The sequence below is a fragment of the Myxine glutinosa genome, chromosome 4 (genome assembly GCF_964187855.1).
Source record: "Myxine glutinosa chromosome 4, kmMyxGlut1.1, whole genome shotgun sequence".
Lineage (NCBI taxonomy): Eukaryota > Metazoa > Chordata > Myxini > Myxiniformes > Myxinidae > Myxine > Myxine glutinosa.
Genome location: NC_136264.1, coordinates 9515111 through 9535268, shown reverse-complemented (window position 1 = coordinate 9535268; position 20158 = coordinate 9515111). Strand labels below are relative to the sequence as shown.

General features: G+C 46.1%; 1 protein-coding gene across 1 annotated transcript in view; it reads left to right on the top strand.

Moving 5' to 3' along the window:
- Positions 1 to 1600: 1600 nt before the first annotated feature.
- LOC137412978 (thioredoxin reductase 1, cytoplasmic-like) overlaps positions 1601 to 20158 on the top strand; it is a 110936-nt gene continuing 92378 nt past the window's right edge. Inside the window, exons 1-4 of the mRNA XM_068098338.2 lie at positions 1601 to 1864; positions 5119 to 5179; positions 5308 to 5417; positions 5610 to 5735. Coding sequence (XP_067954439.2) covers positions 1760 to 1864; positions 5119 to 5179; positions 5308 to 5417; positions 5610 to 5735 — 402 coding nt within the window. The 5' untranslated portion in view covers positions 1601 to 1759. The remainder of the gene's footprint in view (positions 1865 to 5118; positions 5180 to 5307; positions 5418 to 5609; positions 5736 to 20158) is intronic.

Genomic DNA, 20158 nt, shown 5'->3' with positions numbered 1-20158 from the left:
GGGTGTTCGTATTGGCGGAGCTTGTAGCCAACGGAAGGGTGTTCGTATTGGCGGAGTTTGTAGCCAATGGAAGGGTGTTCGTATTGGCGAAGCTTGCAGCCAACGGAAGGGTGTTCGTATTGGCGGATCTTGTAGCCAACGGAAGGGTGTTCGTATTGGCTGAGCTTGTAGCCAATGGAAGGGTGTTTGTATTGGCGGATCTTGTAGCCAACGGAATGGTGTTCATATTGGCGGAGCTTGTAGGCAACGGAAGGGTGTTTGTATTGGCGGAGCTTGTGGCCAATGGAATGGTGTTCGTATTGGCGGATCTTGTAGCCAACGGAAGGGTGCTGATCCTTTTTCGCCTTCATATCTATATTGCCTGCATCTGTTAGTGGGATACACGCTGCGCTACTGCGGTGGTAGCGTAAAGGGAAATGGCAAGATATCAGTATCACTAATACGAAAATAATTATTCAAATTTGTGCTTTCCAATCTGTCAGTACCGCTGTTGACGGTATATTGTCTAAAAGTGTTAAAAGATAAGTATTTATCTTAAAAGTACCAGTATTTATATTATGCCAAATTATAATCACGCTCATGAACCACAGCTCGCAACTGCTCTGTTCGTCTAAATTACCGCAGATGTTCATCGGAGTTGTAAGATGGCGGCTAGTTTCCAAATTGCCGCAGATGTTCATGGGAGTTGTAAGATGGCGGCTAGTTTTTAAATTAGAACAGTTGTTCATCGGAGTTGTAAGATGGCGGCTAGTTTCCAAATTGCCGCAAATGTTCATGGGAGTTGTAAGATGGCGGCTAGTTTCTAAATTACAGCTGTTGTTCATGGGAGTTGTAAGATGGCGGCTAGTTTCCAAATTGCCGCAGATGTTCATGGGAGTTGTAAGATGGCGGCTAGTTTCTAAATTAGAACAGTTGTTCATCGGAGTTGTAAGATGGCGGCTAGTTTCTAAATTAGAACTGTTGTTCTTCGGAGTTGTAAGATGGCGGCTAGTTTCTAACTTAGAACAGTTGTTCATCGGAGTTGTAAGATGGCGGCTAGTTTCCAAATTTCCGCAGATGTTCATGGGAGTTGTAAGATGGCGGATAGTTTCTCAATTACAGCAGTTGTTCATCGGAGTTGTAAGATGGGGGATAGTTTCCAAATTGCCGCAGATGTTCATGGGAGTTGTAAGCTGGCGGCTAGTTTCTAAATTAGAACAGTTGTTCATCGGAGTTGTAAGATGGCGGCTAGTTTCCAAATTTCCGCAGATGTTCATGGGAGTTGTAAGATGGCGGCTAGTTTCCAAATTTCCGCAGTTGTTCATCGGAGTTGTAAGATGGCGGCTAGTTTCCAAATTTCCGCAGTTGTTCATCGGAGTTGTAAGATGGCGGCTAGTTTCCAAATTTCCGCAGATGTTCATGGGAGTTGTAAGATGGCGGATAGTTTACCACAGGGTGTTTCGCGCTTGCCAAGCAAAGCATTTCCTTATCAATCGTTTCCATGGAGTGCTTGCTTGAGTGATTAAGCCACTTGGTGGCATTAAACTCTACAAGCCGATTGGTTTCTGAACACACCCCTGAATAGCTACCATTGGTCAACTGTTCGCTGCTCCGCCTACTTATTCTTCTGTACATTTATATATAGAGCTCAGCGGCGCGTTGCCGCGTTCTCGTGCACGTTCATGCACATTCCCTTATAGGCGGACCGGGTTGGTTGTTGGGGGTTTGGGTGCAGCGGTTGATTTTTGGGACATTTTTCGTTGGCGAACTTCCGCTAAACATGGCTCCGGTGGATAGGAGCAAAGCCAGAGTGGTCGTGGAGCGGAAGGTATCCGCAGGTGGTGTTGTTATCTTCAGTAAAAGCTTCTGTCCTTTCTGCACTCAGGTGAGTCATGGAAACTGATTCAAATACCAGGCCCGCGTCGTACCGTCCACCTAACTTGTGTCCCCGGCGTGCCATTTATTATTACATTACTTATAATTATTAACGCGTTGTAAAAATTTTATGTGAGTTTGAACTATAATACTGAAGAGAAAATGTGATGTTCTAACGATTATGCTTTTTGAAGTGGCTTCGGTGGGCGCGGTTGAGTTTTGCTACAGGTAATTATCTATATTTAGTAAATGGTGGTGACTGGTGAGTTGATGATTTAATTATCGCATCACCATGAGAAGTCCGACTCCTTCACAGATCTACTGTAATCCATATATTACTCTGAAGCTCGTTTAAATGTGCTGTCATAGTCCGAATCCTTCACAGATCTACTGTAATCCATATATTACTCTGAAGCTCGTGTTTAAATGTGTTGCAATAGAAAAAGTCCGAATCTCTCTTAGATCTACGTTGATCTATATACTATGGTGAAGCTCGTGTTTAAATGTGCTGTAATAGTCCGAATCTTAGCTACGTTAATCTATGTACTATGGCGAAGCTCATGTTTAAATGTGCTGTCATAGAAAGTCCGAATCTTTCTTAGATCTACGTTAATCTATATACTATGGTGAAGCTCATGTTTAAATGTGCTGTCATAGAAAGTCCGAATCATTCTCAGATCTACGTTAATCTATATACTATGCTGAAGTTCGTTTTTAATTGTGCTGTAGCAAGATCTTCAGTAAGGAAACGATAGTCTGTTTCAATTTGAATGTTTTATTCGAGATCAAGATAGTGGCTTCGGTGGGACAAGTCCACTATGGTAATTTGTTATTGTATGTGAGGTTGGTGTTGTTGGTGTTGGCTTATTGTTGGTTATTGTAAGCCTGGTGTTGGCTTAGCGGTTAGGGTGCCGGCTTGGGATCCTAGGATCCTGGGTTCGAATCCCGATCGATCGCTGAATTAACGCCAGGGGGGTTGACTCAGCCTGTCATCCTTCCGAGGTCGGCAAATTGAGTACCAGCTTGCTGGGATGAATGATCCCGGTGTGTACCCCGGTTTAGAATAGGTACACCGTATCCCTGCGCATCGTAAGAGGCGACCAAGGGTTGGCGTCAGGAAGGGCATCCGGCCATAAAACAATTGCCTCAAACAGGGAACCATGAGCTCATGGGGCCTGCAAGGCTAACCCCTGCTGTAGTGGGGAAAATGGCCTTAAAACGATCGTTCGTTCATTCATTCATTCATGCCTTGGAGGAGACTAAGGCAAATTGTAGTGTGAGCTTCCATACATGAGAAGCTTCGACTCGGGAGGGGGGCCATCATTTTGTTAATCTTGCCTGCACTATATCTGCACACTTCGATCTAATGGTTATGACTTGAATTGGGTGGTGGAGGTGGAGGGGATGACAACAGTCAGGCAGGTATAGACGTCACTGGGAAGAACAAACGAGCAGACAACACATTCACGAGCAGACAACACATTCACGAGCAGACAACACATTCACCTTTTGACCAGACACCTCAAATCATAACACAATTGCCCAATGACTAATCTTTACCTCGGTTACCTCCTATTTCTACCAATATCCATGCACCCTCTATCCCCAGTCCTTCTAGGTAACCAACCAAAGTTTAAACCTAACTACTGTTTCTACTGCCACTACCTTTCCAAGGAGAATGCCATGCATTTACTACTCGAGTGAAAGATCCCTGCCTTGATGTGTTCTCGCTCTCCTTTACTGTGACTGTCATTTCTGTTGAACAACTCGAACAGCACTTTTGTCTCTACCCTCCATTATCTTGAACATCTCTACCAGATCCCCTCCTTTCTCGTGTATAAAGTCATGGTTCCTTCAGCCGCCCCTCGTAGCTTGGCTAGCTCGGCCCAGAATCTATCTAGTTGCTCTACGGAGTTTATTCTGAACCCTCGATGGCATTTGTTCTTCAGATTGACAAATCCAGACATTATATCCTGGATGAGGCATCATTCAATTTCTGTATCGGTGTTGACACCTACCCACCTACCCCTTTCGATTTACAATTTATCCCCTTGCGATTACAACCTCGCACTCTTAACTTTACATGTAGCTGCCATGCACCTGCTTAATCCGCTGCGTCCATTGCATTACCCTTCCCAGGTCCCACGTGACACATTCCAGTAAATGCCCCCTATGTAATTCCTATTTTTTTGTTCTTGCCCATCCCCACCACCTTGTGTTTTTATTACCCACAATTTGTCAATCTTTGAAGGCATCTAGGTGTCCGTTAAGGTCCGAAACCTCAGCTTCCCTTATCCACCGCGGATTGATTGCCATTCAAGGTATTTTATGAATCGATCTGAAGGCATCGAACCGTTTCCCCTCTTGTTACCTATCTTGCCTCTGAGTATTGAAGGTACTCTTGGGTATTCGAGTTTATTTATAAACCCCTTCAAGATGCCAGGGTTAAAAAAAAGAAGAAGAGCGATCTGTTTTAATAATAGGTAGCTGAGGTGACTCAAACCTGAACAACAATTGGTGGAATGATTGTCCCATAGCTGTCAATCATTGGATGCAACGTCGTGTTCGACCTTGGAATTTTGTTGATTCCAATTTGTGCTTGTGTGTTTTTATTGGTAGGCAACTTAGTACGACCATCCTGGAAGGCAACTTTATTTAATGTAGCTCGCAGGGTTGTTGACCTGCCAAATTTCCATCATACCTTCCAACAGGTGATTGTGTCTATCTCTGTCTGCCTTGCATCTAAACTGTTATGCAGAAATTCACCAAACCTGGCAGTTATCACCACATGGCATGATGTTGCAAGAGCAGCATCATTTTTGTCCATACCCCCTGGGGCAGGGTCAAAATGTCAAATACCAAAAATCCAATTATGAGCAATTTTAAAAGATTAAAAAAATGAATTTTAGTATATGCAATCAACATTGGGGGATGCATGAAATGTGTAACGATTTTTTTGGATTTGGCCTCCGGTTCATGCCCCTGTGGGTGGGGACTTGGGGTCACTGGTCAAAACAGAGGAATTTTTTTTTTTGATATTGGGTCATTCCTGGTGAAACCTTTTTGCCATCTTTCAACTTTGCTTTAAAACGGAAGCTTTGGGTTTTGTGATGGCACCCCATCGACCTCGCATTTAATTAATTAATTTTATGGCATGGTTGACCCAATGATACATCTGATTAACACTGGCATGTTATAAAAATGGTGTCATGTTTTTAATTTTATTTTTTTACCAGGCCTTGGCGATCTTCTTTTTCTTTTCAGGTTAAAGACTTGTTCAAAGACCTTGGTGTTCATTATGAGGTTGTGGAGTTGGATAAGATTGGTGAGATCCATCTGACGTGGTGATGCACACGGAAGGAAGCAATTATTAATTTTTTCCCCATTTTAATAACGATGCAACTTGTGATGTTCCCGTTGTTTATGGCTGCACCACCTTGTGTAACATTGCAGAGAATGGCTCCACTCTCCAAGAGGCCCTGCTGGACGTGACTGGGCAGAAAACTGTCCCGAATGTATTTGTTAACAAGACCCACGTGGGTGGCTGCGACAGTACATTTCAGGTTCGTACCATTGCTTATTATGTCCCATTGTGGGGATTCTTTATTCAAATTCAACTGGTAATTTCCTCCTTCCCTTTTTTGGCTTCTGTTTTGAAACGTTCTTGGTCATCTCAAATCTTGGTAATTCCCAGCCTCGTAATTACCTTGACATTAGAAGAAATGTTATGGTTGTCTTGATATATTTATTTCTAGGCCCGTGCAAATGGCCGCCTTGCTCGGCTTCTGGCAGAGGTGCCGCAACTCGCAGACCAAAGCACAAGTTATGATTACGATCTCATCGTTGTCGGAGGAGGTTCTGGGGGTCTTGCTGCCTCAAAGGTGTGTATTTCGTGCAACTTGCATGTCGCAACAAGGAAGTTGTGGTTTGAAAAATCTCCTTTTATGTAGTCGTGTTTATGATAGATCTGTGGTTGTCTTTATTTAGCTGGCTTGGTATCGTACTTGTATGCTGGATTTTTCATTTCTAAGTGCCGTCCTAGTTAAGCATGGAGTGGGAATGGAGAATGTCTGAATTGATAAACAATTTGAGGGGTCTCATTGAAATCGGTGGTTTGCCATCATTTTTGTGTTGTCCTTTATCACAGTTTTTAGGTAATTTCATCTCGATTCTCAAAGAGAAAAGCAGTATCATTTTTGGCTACTCCCCCCTGGGATGGGGTCAAATACCAAAAAATGCAATTATGGGCATTTTTAGTATATGCAAACATTGGGGGATGCATGAAATGTGTAACGAATTTTTTAGATGTGATGTCCGGATGTCTGGCCATCCATTAACTTTTTACTATTTCTGCTGCTACTCTCGCCACCAGACCTATTCTGAAACTTGATACATAAAAGACCGTGGCCCTCACAATCGCTCAGGCTTGATTTTTCAATTTTGGATCATGGGAGATCCCAGGCGTGGTTACCCAGTGTTTGACTGTCTCCTTCACTCCCAACAAGGTTGAGAAGTTTGTCAACTTGACTCTGATTCTCCAACCGGACTAGATGGCATCAGCCCAGGTGTCCTAAAATCCTGCTCTGTTGCTCTATCATACCCTCTTTGACCTATTCACCCTCATCTGCTTGGAAATCGGCCAACATTACCGCTTTACACAAAAAGGTGCAAAAACAGATCCTTGCAACTACAGACCAATCAGCCTGCTCCCGATCATCAGCAAGGTCATGGATTCCATCATCACTTTTGTTATTAAATCCTTCCCGTTATCCAATGGCTTGATCTCTGATCATCAATTTGGATTCAGACCAGGCCACTCTACTCTGGACAGTGGACATGCCGCTTCTGCTGGATCGACAACGGATGGAGGTGCTCAGCGCCAGACAGGAAATCATAGCCATCTCCCTTGACATATCTCGTGCCTTCTACACGATCAAGCTAAACTCTCCTTTTATGGTATCCATGGACTTCTCCACGCATGGCTTGTGGACTTCCTCTCTCAACATGTGGTCTTGAATGGAATTCTCTCATCCCCAACTGTTCAGGCTGGAGTTCCTCAAGGCATTGTTCTGGGCCTGTGCTTTTTCTAATCTTCATTAATGATCTCTCCTACTCATTAAAAATCATCTATCTTTGCTGATGACTCAATTCTGCCGCTCCATATCAACCCTCAGATCGGCAGGCAGCAGGTTTTCACTCTCTGCAGACCTGGACAAAGTCAGACTGGTCAAACAAGTGGAACATGTCTTTCAATCCTGACAAATCTCACACTCACCATGTCTCTCCGAAAAGACCGTCCGGACAACCTTCCCATCTACTTTCTTAACAATCCTCTTGAAGTTATGTCACTCAAGCTTTTGGGTCTCACTATCTGCCATGACCTTTCCTGTGAAAACCACATTTCCAAGCTGGCCTCCAAAGCCAGTCGCTTTCATCTGCAGCTGGATGGAGTACTGCTCTCCCTTCTGGGCTGGTGCTCCTGCCTCACACCTAGCTCAGCTTAACGCTGTAGAAACCAAAGCTTTCAGAATCATTGGTATATCCCACGATGAAGCTGATTCTGAGGGCCTTTTACTCTCACCGCAGGCAGGTTGGTGGACTTTGTCTTCTACCGATTCCTCTCCGGCCTTGCTCCCCCAGCTGTCTGTGTTCTGTCCTCCAAATATTCCTGAAGGTCGCACAAGATCTGCCTGCATCCCTCTGCTGGTGAAACTGCCAAAAGCAAGACTGTCTATTCACCTTCACTTTTTCATTCCTCTTTTTTCCTGCCTCTGGAACAAACTCCCATGCTCTTCAATCCCACTCCTCCCTCCAAGTCTTTGAAACAGCTGTTCACCACCATCTCTTGTCGTCCCCCATCCAAAACCTTGATCTTGATCCCCATTAATCCACCCCAAATTCACCTCCTTCAAATTCCATTTTCTTTCCTGAAAGCCCCTGTAGTGTCCAGCTTGTTTATCCCTCGTACCCTGCCCAGCCCTCTCTTCCACATCTCCTGATGTCCCTGATCCCTACTGTTGTGCTTCCCTCTCACCCTCTCTTGTCTCCTGCTCTCTTTATGATATGATATATGTGTTGGCTCTTTTATACAAGCCTCGACTTTGTATACAAAGATAATACGAATAAATGTAAAAAATAATTATAAAGACTTCAGATACGTGACCCTTATTAGTCCCCTACCGGTGTACATCGTAGGGGACTATAGATTTGCACTCAGTCCCTTCGTCTGTCAGTCTGTCGGTCCGTCAGTCCGTCGCGCAAAGAACAGCTTTCCGGACTTTTTCCCTAAACTCTTAATGCTAATGATTTCAAACTTGGTACATGGTTTTGTCGTGATAAGTTACAGATAAAGTTCGTACTTCATGACGTTTCGATCATTTTTGACGAAGTTATGGCACTTTGAACTTTGGGAATTTCCCCAATAGTTTTCCGGACTATAATTTGGAGTGCGGTAAGTCATAATACTGTCTTCTATGACGGTGCTACCCAATGCCGGTAGGGGACATGTATTGCAGCGCAATACTCAGAATGCTTGTTTACTTTATTGACTGCTCTGAAACCCAATACAGACATTGTACTCGATGGCCCGCACACTCGCTCGGGCTTCGATCATTCATTTTCAGATCATGGGGCTCCTGGTGGGAGGAAAGGGGGTGTTACCCCCTGAAACTTCGGATCCTTAATTATCCCTTATTTACCAGTTTACCAGGTGAAGGTCAGAAAGCAGTATTCAGGATTGCAAAGCACATAGCGAAAGAGAGGTGTGACGTGATGGGGGTGAGTTGCTTGAAGGATGAAGTGGGACAAATCGTTGTCGACCCAGATGGAATTAAAGGAAGATGGAAAAGATATATGGAAATGCTGTTGAATACAGAGAATGAATGGGATGGCAACATAGAGAGTAACCCAGTTTTAGGACCGGCAGAGAAGATAACTGAGAAGGAAGTTGAGGAAGCGATAACAGCAATGAAGAGTGGAAAAGCGGGAGGGCCGACGGGAGTTGTGGGAGATATGTTGAAGGCAGCAGGAAGTTGGGGTGTGAAGAGAATGACAGAGATCTGTAATCTGGTGGTGAAAGAAGGCCGCATTCCAGTGGATTGGGAACTGAGTACCCTCGTCCCTCTATACAAGGGGAAAGGTGACCCTCTGGAGTGTGGCTCGTACCGAGCGATAAAGTTATTGGAGCATGGAATGAAGGTATTGGAAAGGGTGTTGGAGAGGAGGATAAGGAAGAAAGTGAAGATCGACAAAATGCAGTTTGGATTTATGCCGGGAAGAGGAACGACATGCGCTTTTCATTGTGAGGCAGTTGCAGGAGAAGTACATGGAGAAGAGGAAGAAGTTGTTTTTTGGGTTTGTTGATCTGGAGAAAGCATTCGATAGGGTTCCACGCAAAGTATTGACATGGGCATTGAGGAAGTTAGGAGTGGAGGAATGGTTGATCAGAGTAGTGATGGCAATGTACAAAATAGCGCGCACAGCTGTAAGGACGAAGGACGGGAACAGTGGTGAGTTTGAGGTGAATGTGGGAGTGCATCAGGGGTCGGTACTAAGTCCACTACTATTTGTAGCTGTGATGGAGGTGCTGGCTCAGAACGTAAAGGAGGGTTTACCGTGGGAGTTGTTGTATGCAGATGATCTGGTGTTGATTGCGGAAAGTATGGATGGACTGAAGGAAAAGATGAACAAGTGGAAGGAATGTATGGAGACAAAAGGTCTGAAGGTGAATATCGGAAAGACGAAGGTGATGGCAAGTGGTAAAGCATGTGGTGAGGTGGAAAGAACTGGGAAGTGGCCGTGTGCTGTGTGCAGGAAGGGTGTCGGAGTGAACTCCATTCAATGTACAATGTGCGCTGAGTGGGTTCATCAAAAATGTAGTGGTCTGAGAGGGTCATTTACCAGTGTGGCAGCTACATTCAAATGTAAGGTGTGCCCAGAGGGAGCTGCAGATGGAGGAAATGTTGAGTTGGATCTTGGAGACGGCGTGAAGCTGGAAGGTGTGAAAACATTTTGCTACCTCGGAGACATGCTGAATGGAGAAGGTGGATCAGACTCGGCAACGGTTGCGCGAGTGAGATGTGCATGGAAGAAGTTTCGGGAACTGAGTGGCGTGCTGATGAGGAGAGTGTCGCTGAAGCTGAAGGGAAAGGTGTATGCTGCATGTGTGAGAAGTGTTATGATTTATGGGAGCGAGACATGGGTAATGAACGTAGAGCAGCAACGAAGGCTGGAAAGGGTGGAAATGCGAATGGTTCGGTGGATGTGTGGAGTATCGTTGAGAGAGAGGAAGACAAATGATGAATTGCGAAAGATGATGGGAATATTTCCTGTGATTGATGCTGTGAAGAGGAACAGGCTGAGATGGTTTGGTCATGTGTTGAGGAAGGATGAAAGTGACTGGTTGAGAAGAGTGATGGAAATTGATGTAGAAGGAAGTAGAGGACGGGGAAGACCGAGAAAGACTTGGCTAAAGATGGTGGAAGAAGAAATGCGGGCAAGGGGGTTAACAAGGAGAGATGCAGAAAATAGGGCAAAATGGAGAAGATTGTCATGGGGACCGCAAGGCTAACCCCCGCTCTAGCAGGGAAAATGGCCTTAAAATGCATGTTGTTACCAACCGATTGCTCTGAAACCCAATACAGCCCTTCTGCTCGATGCTCTGCTGGATCACCCAGTCTTTGATTTTCGATTTCATATTGGCAGTGGGAGGGCCTCCCAGCATATCAGGAGTGTTCCCCGGGGTGCTCCTCAAAATCAGCAGTGGTCTGAAGTATGACCTCGAGGGGTAACTTTCAACCCACTTGGGGCTATTTATTACTTGTTAATATAGTTATTTTGTAACATGTTTTGTCTGATTCAGCATTGCATTATTACATTCCATTTTGTATGCGTTTCCAATCAACCCTTGTATTTTAGTCATCTCAAAAGATAAGCTGTTGTACTCTTAATAATAATTGTTGACAACCCCTCCTCCCCCCAAATTAACAGACAGCACTAGCTCGTGTGTCCTAAACACATGCTCTGCTGCTCCTGCAATCCTTTTTATGCCCTTTTTGCCTTGTCATTTCTCCTCGGTAATCTTGCATCTCGTTGGTAGTCAGAAACCATCAATGCATTACATAAACAAGGTAGGAAGTGTTCTCGGCCTCATTGCTAATCTTTATCAATGATCTCTGAGAATCTTCTGTTTGCTGATGTCTTTGCCATGTGCCATGACATCCACCCCTCTAAAATAGGCAGGCAGCAGCCTTTTCTCTCTTCAAACTTTGATGGAATCCAAGTTCTGTTTTCATCTCAACTCAAAAAAAATAATTAAAAAAACCCAAAAAATATTCCCTTCTCTGTTCTTATCCGTTGTTCGTTCTTATTTGTTCATTGGTTCTTCGACCACGTTGTTCGTGATCACGTGTTCACGTCGTTAAAAAATGTTTCAACTGTCCCCTGAAGAACTGTATTCTGTCATTTTCTATAACACCTTTTTCTTCTTCTATAAAAGGACGCTTTTGACTTGCTCACCAAATCTATTCATTCCAAAAAAAAATTCCATCTCTTACAGTTACAGTTCCTCTTTTCTCCATTCCCTAAACTCTCCAGAACTCCACCCATCCTTCAGCGTCCTCAAACGTATTTTTGACTCGAAGGTCGCAAGAAACTCATTTTGCAAGAAATGTTCGTTTCCCATTAATCGTACATTTTTCAAAACCCAATCTCACCCCTCCCCTCCAAATCTTCCCCATCACCCCTCCCCTCCAAAACTTCCCCATCACCCCTTCCCTCCAAAACTTCCCCATCACCCCTTCCCCTTCAAAACTTCCCCATCACCCCTCCTCTCCAAATCTTCCCCATCACCCATCTCTTTCAAATATTCCCCCTTGCCCCTCCCCTCCAAATCTTCCCCATCACCCGGCCCTTTCAGATCTCCCCCCTTGCCCCTTCCCTCCTAAACTCCCCCCACACCCCTCCCCTCAGACTCTCCCTCACTCCTCCCCTCCTAGACTCCCCTCTCACCCCTCCTCCTCAAAGCGTCCTCCCCGCTTCTTCCCCCTTCCAACTTTCACCTTCATCTCCCTCAACCTTCTGCCTCACTCTACCCCCTCCTCAAATAACGCCTCACCCAATCACCATCAAACCTTTTGTCCGCCCCATTCTTCCCTTTCTCCAAGCTATTCTGAAATCTCTGACACACCTTCAACAGCTCTCCCTACCTCTTCCTCCTCTTCCACATCTTACCCGACCGCTCCCCCCCCCCTGTTCTGTATCCGATGCTCCCCCTTCCTCTTCTTTAACAGTATGGACCTCAAACATCTGGGGCCTTCGCTCAAACTTGACTGATCTCTCCATACAGGTTGCTTCTGACAAACCAGACGTGATCTGCTTAACAGAAACTTTCCTCCTTCATGATGTCTCTGATTCCTTGGTATCTCTCCCAGGTTACTCCCTCCTCCGGTATGATAGACTTGAGCCTCGTCCTGGATGGGGGGTTGCTATCTTTATAAAAAACTCTTCTTCACTCGCCCTGCACTGCACTCTCCACCTCACCCCCAGGAATACCATTGGCTACGGCTTCCCCTTCGCTCCCACCTTTTGTTCATATGTGTGTTGTACCGTCCACCAAACAGTGATGACTCCATCTACATCTCGCTGTCTGATAACATGGACCAACTTCTATTTACCCATCCCAACTCTCTCTTCCTCATATGTGGTGATTTCAATTGTCACCATGCCAGTTGGCTGGGTGTGCGTACCTCTCTCACCAGCCATGGCTCTTCAGCAAAGGACTTCTGTGACTCACTGGGACTGACACAATCTGTCAATTTCCCGACCCGGATCTCAGTCAATGGAGTATTTTCTCTTCTGGACTTGGTTATGTCTAACTTCCCTGAAAATGTCTGCTGCTCTTCTTCTGCTCCAATCGACTCATCTGATCATGTGCTTGTTAAAGTGGACATCTCTCTGACCATTCTCAGAGAGCCTCCTCAGCGTCGACGAGTCTGGCATTTCACTCAGGCCAACTGGCACGGTATTCAAGCAGCCATCAATCATCTGGACTGGTCTCCCATCTCTACCGCCTCTGACATCAACTCATCCTGGGCATTCTTCCAAAGTAAATTGCTCTCTCATGCACAGATTTATCCCATCTCGTCTTCAGTTGTCATACCCTTCCTCCCATCCATGGTACACGGAATCTTGTGGTGAGGCTATTGCCCAGAAACAACTTGCTTTCGTCTCCTGGAAAGCAAATCCAACGGAAGGAAATCTCATTTCCTTTCACAAAGCCCGAAACAAGTGTGTGTCCACCCTCAGGAGAGCCAGGAAACAATATCTCTCCGTTCTCACGACAGAACTCTTATCTGTCTCCCTCTTCCAAATCCTGGTGGCGTCTGGTGAAATCTGTTTCTGGTGTTTGTTCCCCCTCCATCCCATCCCTCACCTCAAACGGCCACACGGCTGACTCCGCACGTGAAAAAGCTGAATGCCTCAACTCTGTGTTTGCCTCTAAATCTTGTGTCCCAAAGCCATCCCTCTCTGCTACCCAGTCGTACCCAGCTGCTCCTGGACTCTGTGTCCTTTCCTCCTGACAAGGTGGAAAAGTTTCTGTCAACCCTCGACTCTGATTCTGCAACTGGACGTGATGGCATCAGCCCACGGGTCCTAAAATCTTGGTCTTCCGCTCTTTCACTCCCTCTCTGTTCTCTTCACCCTCTCTTTTGCTCAAGGTCATCTGCCATCTGCCATCTGCTTGGAAATCTGCCAACATCACCGCTTTGCACAAAAAAGGTGCAAAAACAGATCCCAGCAACTACAGACCAATCGGCCTTCTCCAAATTATCAGCAAAGTCATGGAATCCATCATTGCTTCAGATATGAAATCTTTCCTCTTCTCCAATGGCGTGATCTCTGATCATCAATTTGGTTTCAGACCTGGTCACTCTACTCTGGACATGCTGCTTCTGCTTTCTCAACAATGGATGGAGGTCCTCAATGCCAAATAGGAAATTAGAGCTGTCTCCCTTGTCTCCCTGGTGTTGGCTTAGCGGTTAGGGTGCCGGCTTGGGATCCTAGGATCCTGAGTTCGAATCCCGGTCGATCGCTGAATTAACACCAGGGGGGTTGACTCAGCCTGTCATCCTTCCGAGGTCAGCAAATTGAGTACCAGCTTGCTGGGATGAATGATCCCGGTGTGTACCCCGATTTAGAATAGGTACACCGTATCCCTGCGCGCATCGTAAGAGGCGACTAAGGGTTGGCGTCAGGAAGGGCATCCGGCCATAAAAACATTGCTTCAAACAGGGAACCATGATTGTCATGGGGCCCGCAAGGCTAACCCCCCCCCCCCCCCCCCCGCTCCAGAGGGGAAAAATGGCCTTAAAACGATCATTCTTTCCCTTGACATATCACGTGCCTTCGATATGGTCTGGCACCCTGCTCTGCTCACCAAACTCTCCTCTGTTGGTATCAATGGAAATCTCCACGCATGGCTGGCGGACTTCCTCTCTAGTCGTAGTCAACGTGTGGCCCTGAATGGGTTTCTCTCATCTCCTCCTCCTGTTCAGGCTGGAGTTCCCCAAGGCAGTGTTCTGGGCCCTGTGCTTTTTCTGGTCTTCATCAATGATCTCTCTGACTCTCTTGAAAATCCTCTCTATCTCTTTGCTGATGACTCTACTCTCTGTCGCTCCATTCTTCATCCCTCAGATCGGCAGTCTGCTGCCTCCTCACTCTCTGCAGACCTGGACAAAATCAGACTGGGCAAACAAGTGGAACATGTCTTTCAATCCTGACAAATCTCACACTCTTACGATGTCTCTCCGAAAAGACCGACTGGACAACCCTCCCATCCACTTTCTGAATAATCCTCTCCAAGAAGTTCTGTCACTCAAGCTTTTGGGTCTCACTATCTGCCATGATCTTTCCTGGGAAAACCACATTTCAAATCTGGCCTCCAAAGCAAGTCGCCGACTGGGCATCCTCCGTCGTGCGAAGTCCTTCCTTGGCACACCTGAGCTCCTCACCACATACAAGGCTTTCATCCGCAGCTCTATGGAATACTGCTCTCCCCTCTGGGCTGGTGCTCCTGCCTCACACCTAGCTCGTCTTCACGCTGTTGAAACCAAAGCATTCAGAATCATTGGAATCTCCCGCGATGAAGCTAACTCCAAGGGCCTCCCTCACACTCACTCACTCACTCACTCACTCACTCACTCACACTCACTCACTCACCGCAGGCAGGTTGGTGGTCTTTCCGTCTTTTACCGACTCCTCTCAGGCCTTGCCCCCCTAGCTCACTTTGGGCTCCGTCCCGCAAATATTCCGACAGGTCGCACAAGATCTGCCTGCAACCCTCTTATGGTTAAACTGCTAAAGTCAAGACTCTCTGCTCACCTTCACTTTCATTCCTCTTTTCTCCCGCCTCTGGAACAAACTCCCTCACTCTTCAATCTCCCTCCACCCTGCAGGTCTTTAAAACAGCTGTTCACCACCATCTCTTATCTTCCCCCATCCAAAACCTTGATCTTTTCTATCTCCGCTAATTTCACCCCAATTCCACTTTTTTGAAATACCAACTTCTGTCCTGGAAGTCCTTGGTGTCCTTGTGTTTTATACTTCTCCCACCCCCCCACCCCCTCCCTTCCCACGCCTCCTCCCCCCCAAGCCCTCTCCCTCCCACACATCTCCCTGCTCTTAAATGTTGTGTGCTCGCAAGTGTTTGTGTGCTTCCCCTTCTCTTGTCTTCCGCTCCCTCTTTTTATATATTTTGTTTGTCTGGTTGATTTGTTTGTGAAGTAAATGTCAGCTCTTTCACGAGCCTCGATTTAGTATAAAAAAAAAAAGAAAATAAAAAGTTGGTCTAACACTTGTAATATGTCTTTCAATCCTGGCAAATGCCTCTTTCCGAAGGGACCATCTGGCAAACACTCCTATCTACTTTCTTATTAATTCTCGAAGTTCAGTCAATCAAACAATTATTGGCTCTGACTGTCAGCCATGAACTTTCTTGGACAATCCACATTTTAAGGTTGACCTCCAATGCCAGCCGCTGACTGGGCATCTGTTGTACGAATCCCTTACTTTGCACGCCTGAACTCCTATCCACCTACAAGGACTTCATCTGCAGCTTGATGGAGTAGTGTCGTGCTCTCTGCTTAGCTTAACACTTCATTTAGCTCTTCCACGAGCCTCGATCTTGTATACAAAAAAAACTCCATGGAAACCAATGTTTCTGCAGGGGACACGCAATCCATAAACTCCCTTCTATTGGAAACTCCCAAAATCCAGAACTACTGCTCACCTTCATTCATTTATTCCTCTTGCCTGTGGAATAAACCTCCACACTTTTCATTCTTTTCCCTCCCTCCAGGTCTTCAGGTCAGATGATTACCCACATCTCGTATCCACCCGATCCAAAACCATGATATTTTCGACTCTGTCAACTCCCACCCACACCCCACTTTCTTCCAAATTTCCAACTTTACCCTCATAAGAGTTTGCTCATGTGTCCATCTTGTCCATCCTCAACATTCTCCTCGACCCCTCATTATTGCGCTCATCTCTTGCCTGTTTGTTTTGTCTTAGCCCTGCCGTTGGTGTTTCCAAACCCACTGCCTTTCCCCTTCCCCCTCCCCCTTTCCCTTCCTTCTCTCCCCCTCCCCCTTTCCCTTCCTTCTCTCCCCCTCCCCCTTTCCCTTCCTTCTCTCCCCCTCCCCCTTTCCCTTCCTTCTCTCCCCCTCCCCCTTTCCCTTCCTTCTCTCCCCCTCCCCCTTTCCCTTCCTTCTCTCCCTCCCCCTTTCCCTTTCTTCTCCCCCTTCCCCTTTCCCTTTCTTCTCCCCCTTCCCCTTTCCCGTTCTTCTCCCCCTTCCCCTTTCCCTTTCTTCTCTCCCCCTTCCCCTTTCCCTTTCTTCTCCCCCTTCCCCTTTCCCTTTCTTCTCTCCCCCTTCCCCTTTCCCTTTCTTCTCTCCCCCTTCCCCTTTCCCTTTCTTCCCCCCCCTCCCCCTTTTCCTTTCCCATTCTCCCCCCCCCCTTTCCCCTTTCCCTTTCTCCTTCCCCACCCCCCCTTTCCCTCATCCCTTCCATTTCTTCCTCACTCTTTCTCCTTTCATTTTTTGCCATTGTCTCCTGATCCCTTCTGTGGTCTATCTCACATGATGGTTGACGTCACACATTAAAAAAAAAATCCAAAACAAATCGCACACTTGCCTGAAGGAAGCGGTTCAGTTTGGCATTTTTAATATGAAATAGGCAAAGCCGAGAAACGAATGAAACCTTGAGAATTTCCCTTGAGAACCCATTAGAATTAAAGACGGTGGGTTAGAAAGGTTGTTCATTTCTTGACAAATATTGAAGTGGCTTCTCTACTTAAAAATAAACTATTATAATTGTGCTGCATTTTGCATTTTTGGCCTGTATAATAATAATTACCTGTATCACCTGGAGGCTAACCCCCACTCTTGCAGGGAAAATGGCCTTAAAATGCATATTGTTGTTTGTTGTATCACCTGGAGGATAGGAAAGTTGTGAAGATGTAGGCCAATTAGTACTGTCCTTTACACATGTGCCTTGTGCTAAGATTGATTAATTATCGGGGAGCCATATAAATAATTGGATTTTGGGGATGATGATTAAAAGGGCTAATGTAACATGGACGAGCATCATATCTGGATATTGTAATGTGGTGAAATGAAATTTTTTGATTCATTGCAATGAAGGAACAAATCTAAAGTTATGCTAGTGCCCCTGCAATAAGTGAAAAAATTAATAAATAAATAAATTGCGAAGTGAGTTGAGAAGACTGGTATTCTGAGTTTTGAAGTGTTTAAGGTTAAAGAAAAATGTACGAAGGCAAATCATTCTGAAGTACAACTGAGTCTGCAGGTGATGTGTAGAGGTCAAGTGAGTTTGAGTGTAAACCATTGGAGCAGTGATGATGGTCTATTTTGCTGAAGAGCAACCATGGTATCAGCAAAGAAGCAAACGTGGAGATAAAATGACTCGCTTTATGGTGAGCCAGTGGCTGAAGGTTACTTTTTTTTTCTATTATTATTGTTATATATATATATATATTTAATTTGTTGCCAACTGAACTGACTGCTTTGCCTATATGTGGTCAATAATATGAAGGGCAAGAGCACTGCCTCAGAGAGGACTGCAGTGTTCTAACACACACCTCACCTTCACCGCCAAGATAAATTTTCTTCACAAGAAAACAATAAAATTTTCTTCCGGCTAGGGCCATTTCAAGAAAACGTGTGTGTGTGTGTGTGTGTGTGTGTGTGTGTGTGTGTGTGTGTGTGTGTGTATTGTTACGGCACTCCCCTTAGCAAGGGGGGGGGGCTAATCCCCTTGGCCTGTTAAGCTGGCCGTCTGTGGTCCTGGTACCTGTAACACTCTTTTGCGGGGTGGAATTGATCAGGGTTATTGGTCAAGGTGTTCTGCCGAATACCTTTACCAATCCCTCCGCAAAACAGGGAGACAAGTACCGCTCGAACCACGGACAAGATGGTATTTGCCGAGCGGTTTAGCAATCCGCGGTTCGAGCCGTTATCAATTGATTAAACCCGATTCCGAGCGTTGGCCAAATCGTGCCGCAGGTACTCAATCGAAAGAAGGGACTAAAGCGATTGGGGAAGAATGAAACCAAAAGGGTAAGAAATAAGACATTTATTAATTATTTACAAAACCAAAGAAACGAAAGCAATATACAGAAGAAGAAGAAGAAGAAGAAGAAGAAGACACAGGGCAAGCCTTAAAACAGTCTTATATTACATCCCAGACAACACAAACAGACTTACACGACAGGGAGAATGGCAATGGTAGGGATGCGCCAGGGAGAGAATGGTCCAGCCAGATGGTAAGGATGCGCCAGGGAGAGAATGGTCCAGGCAGATGGTAAGGGGCTGGCAGGTCCGGGCAGCGGCACAGCGTTGAGGTTCACTCCAGGTTCACACTCCGGGCTCGAAGCGAACAGCGGCCGGCAGCTTCGCGTCAACAACCGGCGACAATGGGGCCCTAGAGTGTCTCGGACTATTGCCGCAATGCGAGCACCCCCACGTCTCTTCTCGGTTCGGCTGGATCACTCATCTGGCTAAGCAGTCGTCCGCGCCCGCCTTTATTGCTGTTTTGGAAATCAAGCCGCCGGCTCTGATGACCCGCCTACCGGTTGGCTCACCGCGGAGCTGGTTGGCCGGTAAGGGCTTGCTGACTCCACCTCTGCCGATGCGTCGACGTGCCACGCCCGTGATCTGGCGGCTCCTCCCCCTTCTCCGAGATGGAGCACATGGGCAATGGCGTCTTGTGGGGAGATAGCAAACCACTCGCACCGCTTTTGAAGGGAATTTTGGAGCCTACTCTTATTTCATTAATGCAACGCAGATTCAACTACTGGGAACAGATCCTTAACTGAAATGCATAATAATGAAATAACTATGGAGGTCCGATGGTTCGCTACGTGTGGTACATGGACTAACTAGGGTGCGATCTTTAACCAGCCAATTGATTGGAATCTTTACAGGGGAACACTTATAAGGGAATGCATTTACTAGTGAAGTTTCTAAAAACCATAACACAGCACCCGTTTTTCCTCCAGGGTTGGCTCGACCCGAACTAACTTTACTTAATGTGACACTCGTGTGTAGTAGCCCTCTTCTATTAACCTTACCCTGAGTGCGACAGTTTTAAAAACAATTAAGTATGTCCCCCTGCTGCGTTGCATCCTACCTAACGGACTCACGCCCACAGAATAACCGAATCACGGAATGGTTTTCAAACTACACGTATATGGTGGGGAGCATTATTTACAAAACACTAATTTGTATTTCCACTGCAACCCAGGACCTGTCATTTTGGGAGACAAAAGGATGTTCCTCAAAAAGGAAGAGCATGCACTGCACTGCACCGATGCACATAACACCATACTCAAGTGCCCGGGGATGCACAATTGATATTGCAGTGCACCCCCGAGCACAAGAGCACCACAAAGCACCAATCAGCACCAGAAAAACCACACAAAGCACCATCCAGTGCTCATCGCACACATTTCAAATGAAAAAACAAACTGCTGACCGGGTTTTTCTTTCTGCTCCCGCTCTGCTGGCCGATGTTTCTTCCAGATGTCCTTCTTGTTCTTTGGCTTGCTGCCTATTTGCAATAATAAAAAGGCACAAAACGTGTCAATTTTTATTTAGGGCCCACAGGGGCCAACTATGGGTGGTCCACCTGTAGGGCAAAAGGGGCCACCACCGTGGTCCGCAAGCCAACTCTTCTCTGGCCATCATGGCCGGTCCCAGCAAAGGGGCCAGGCCCCAACACGTGG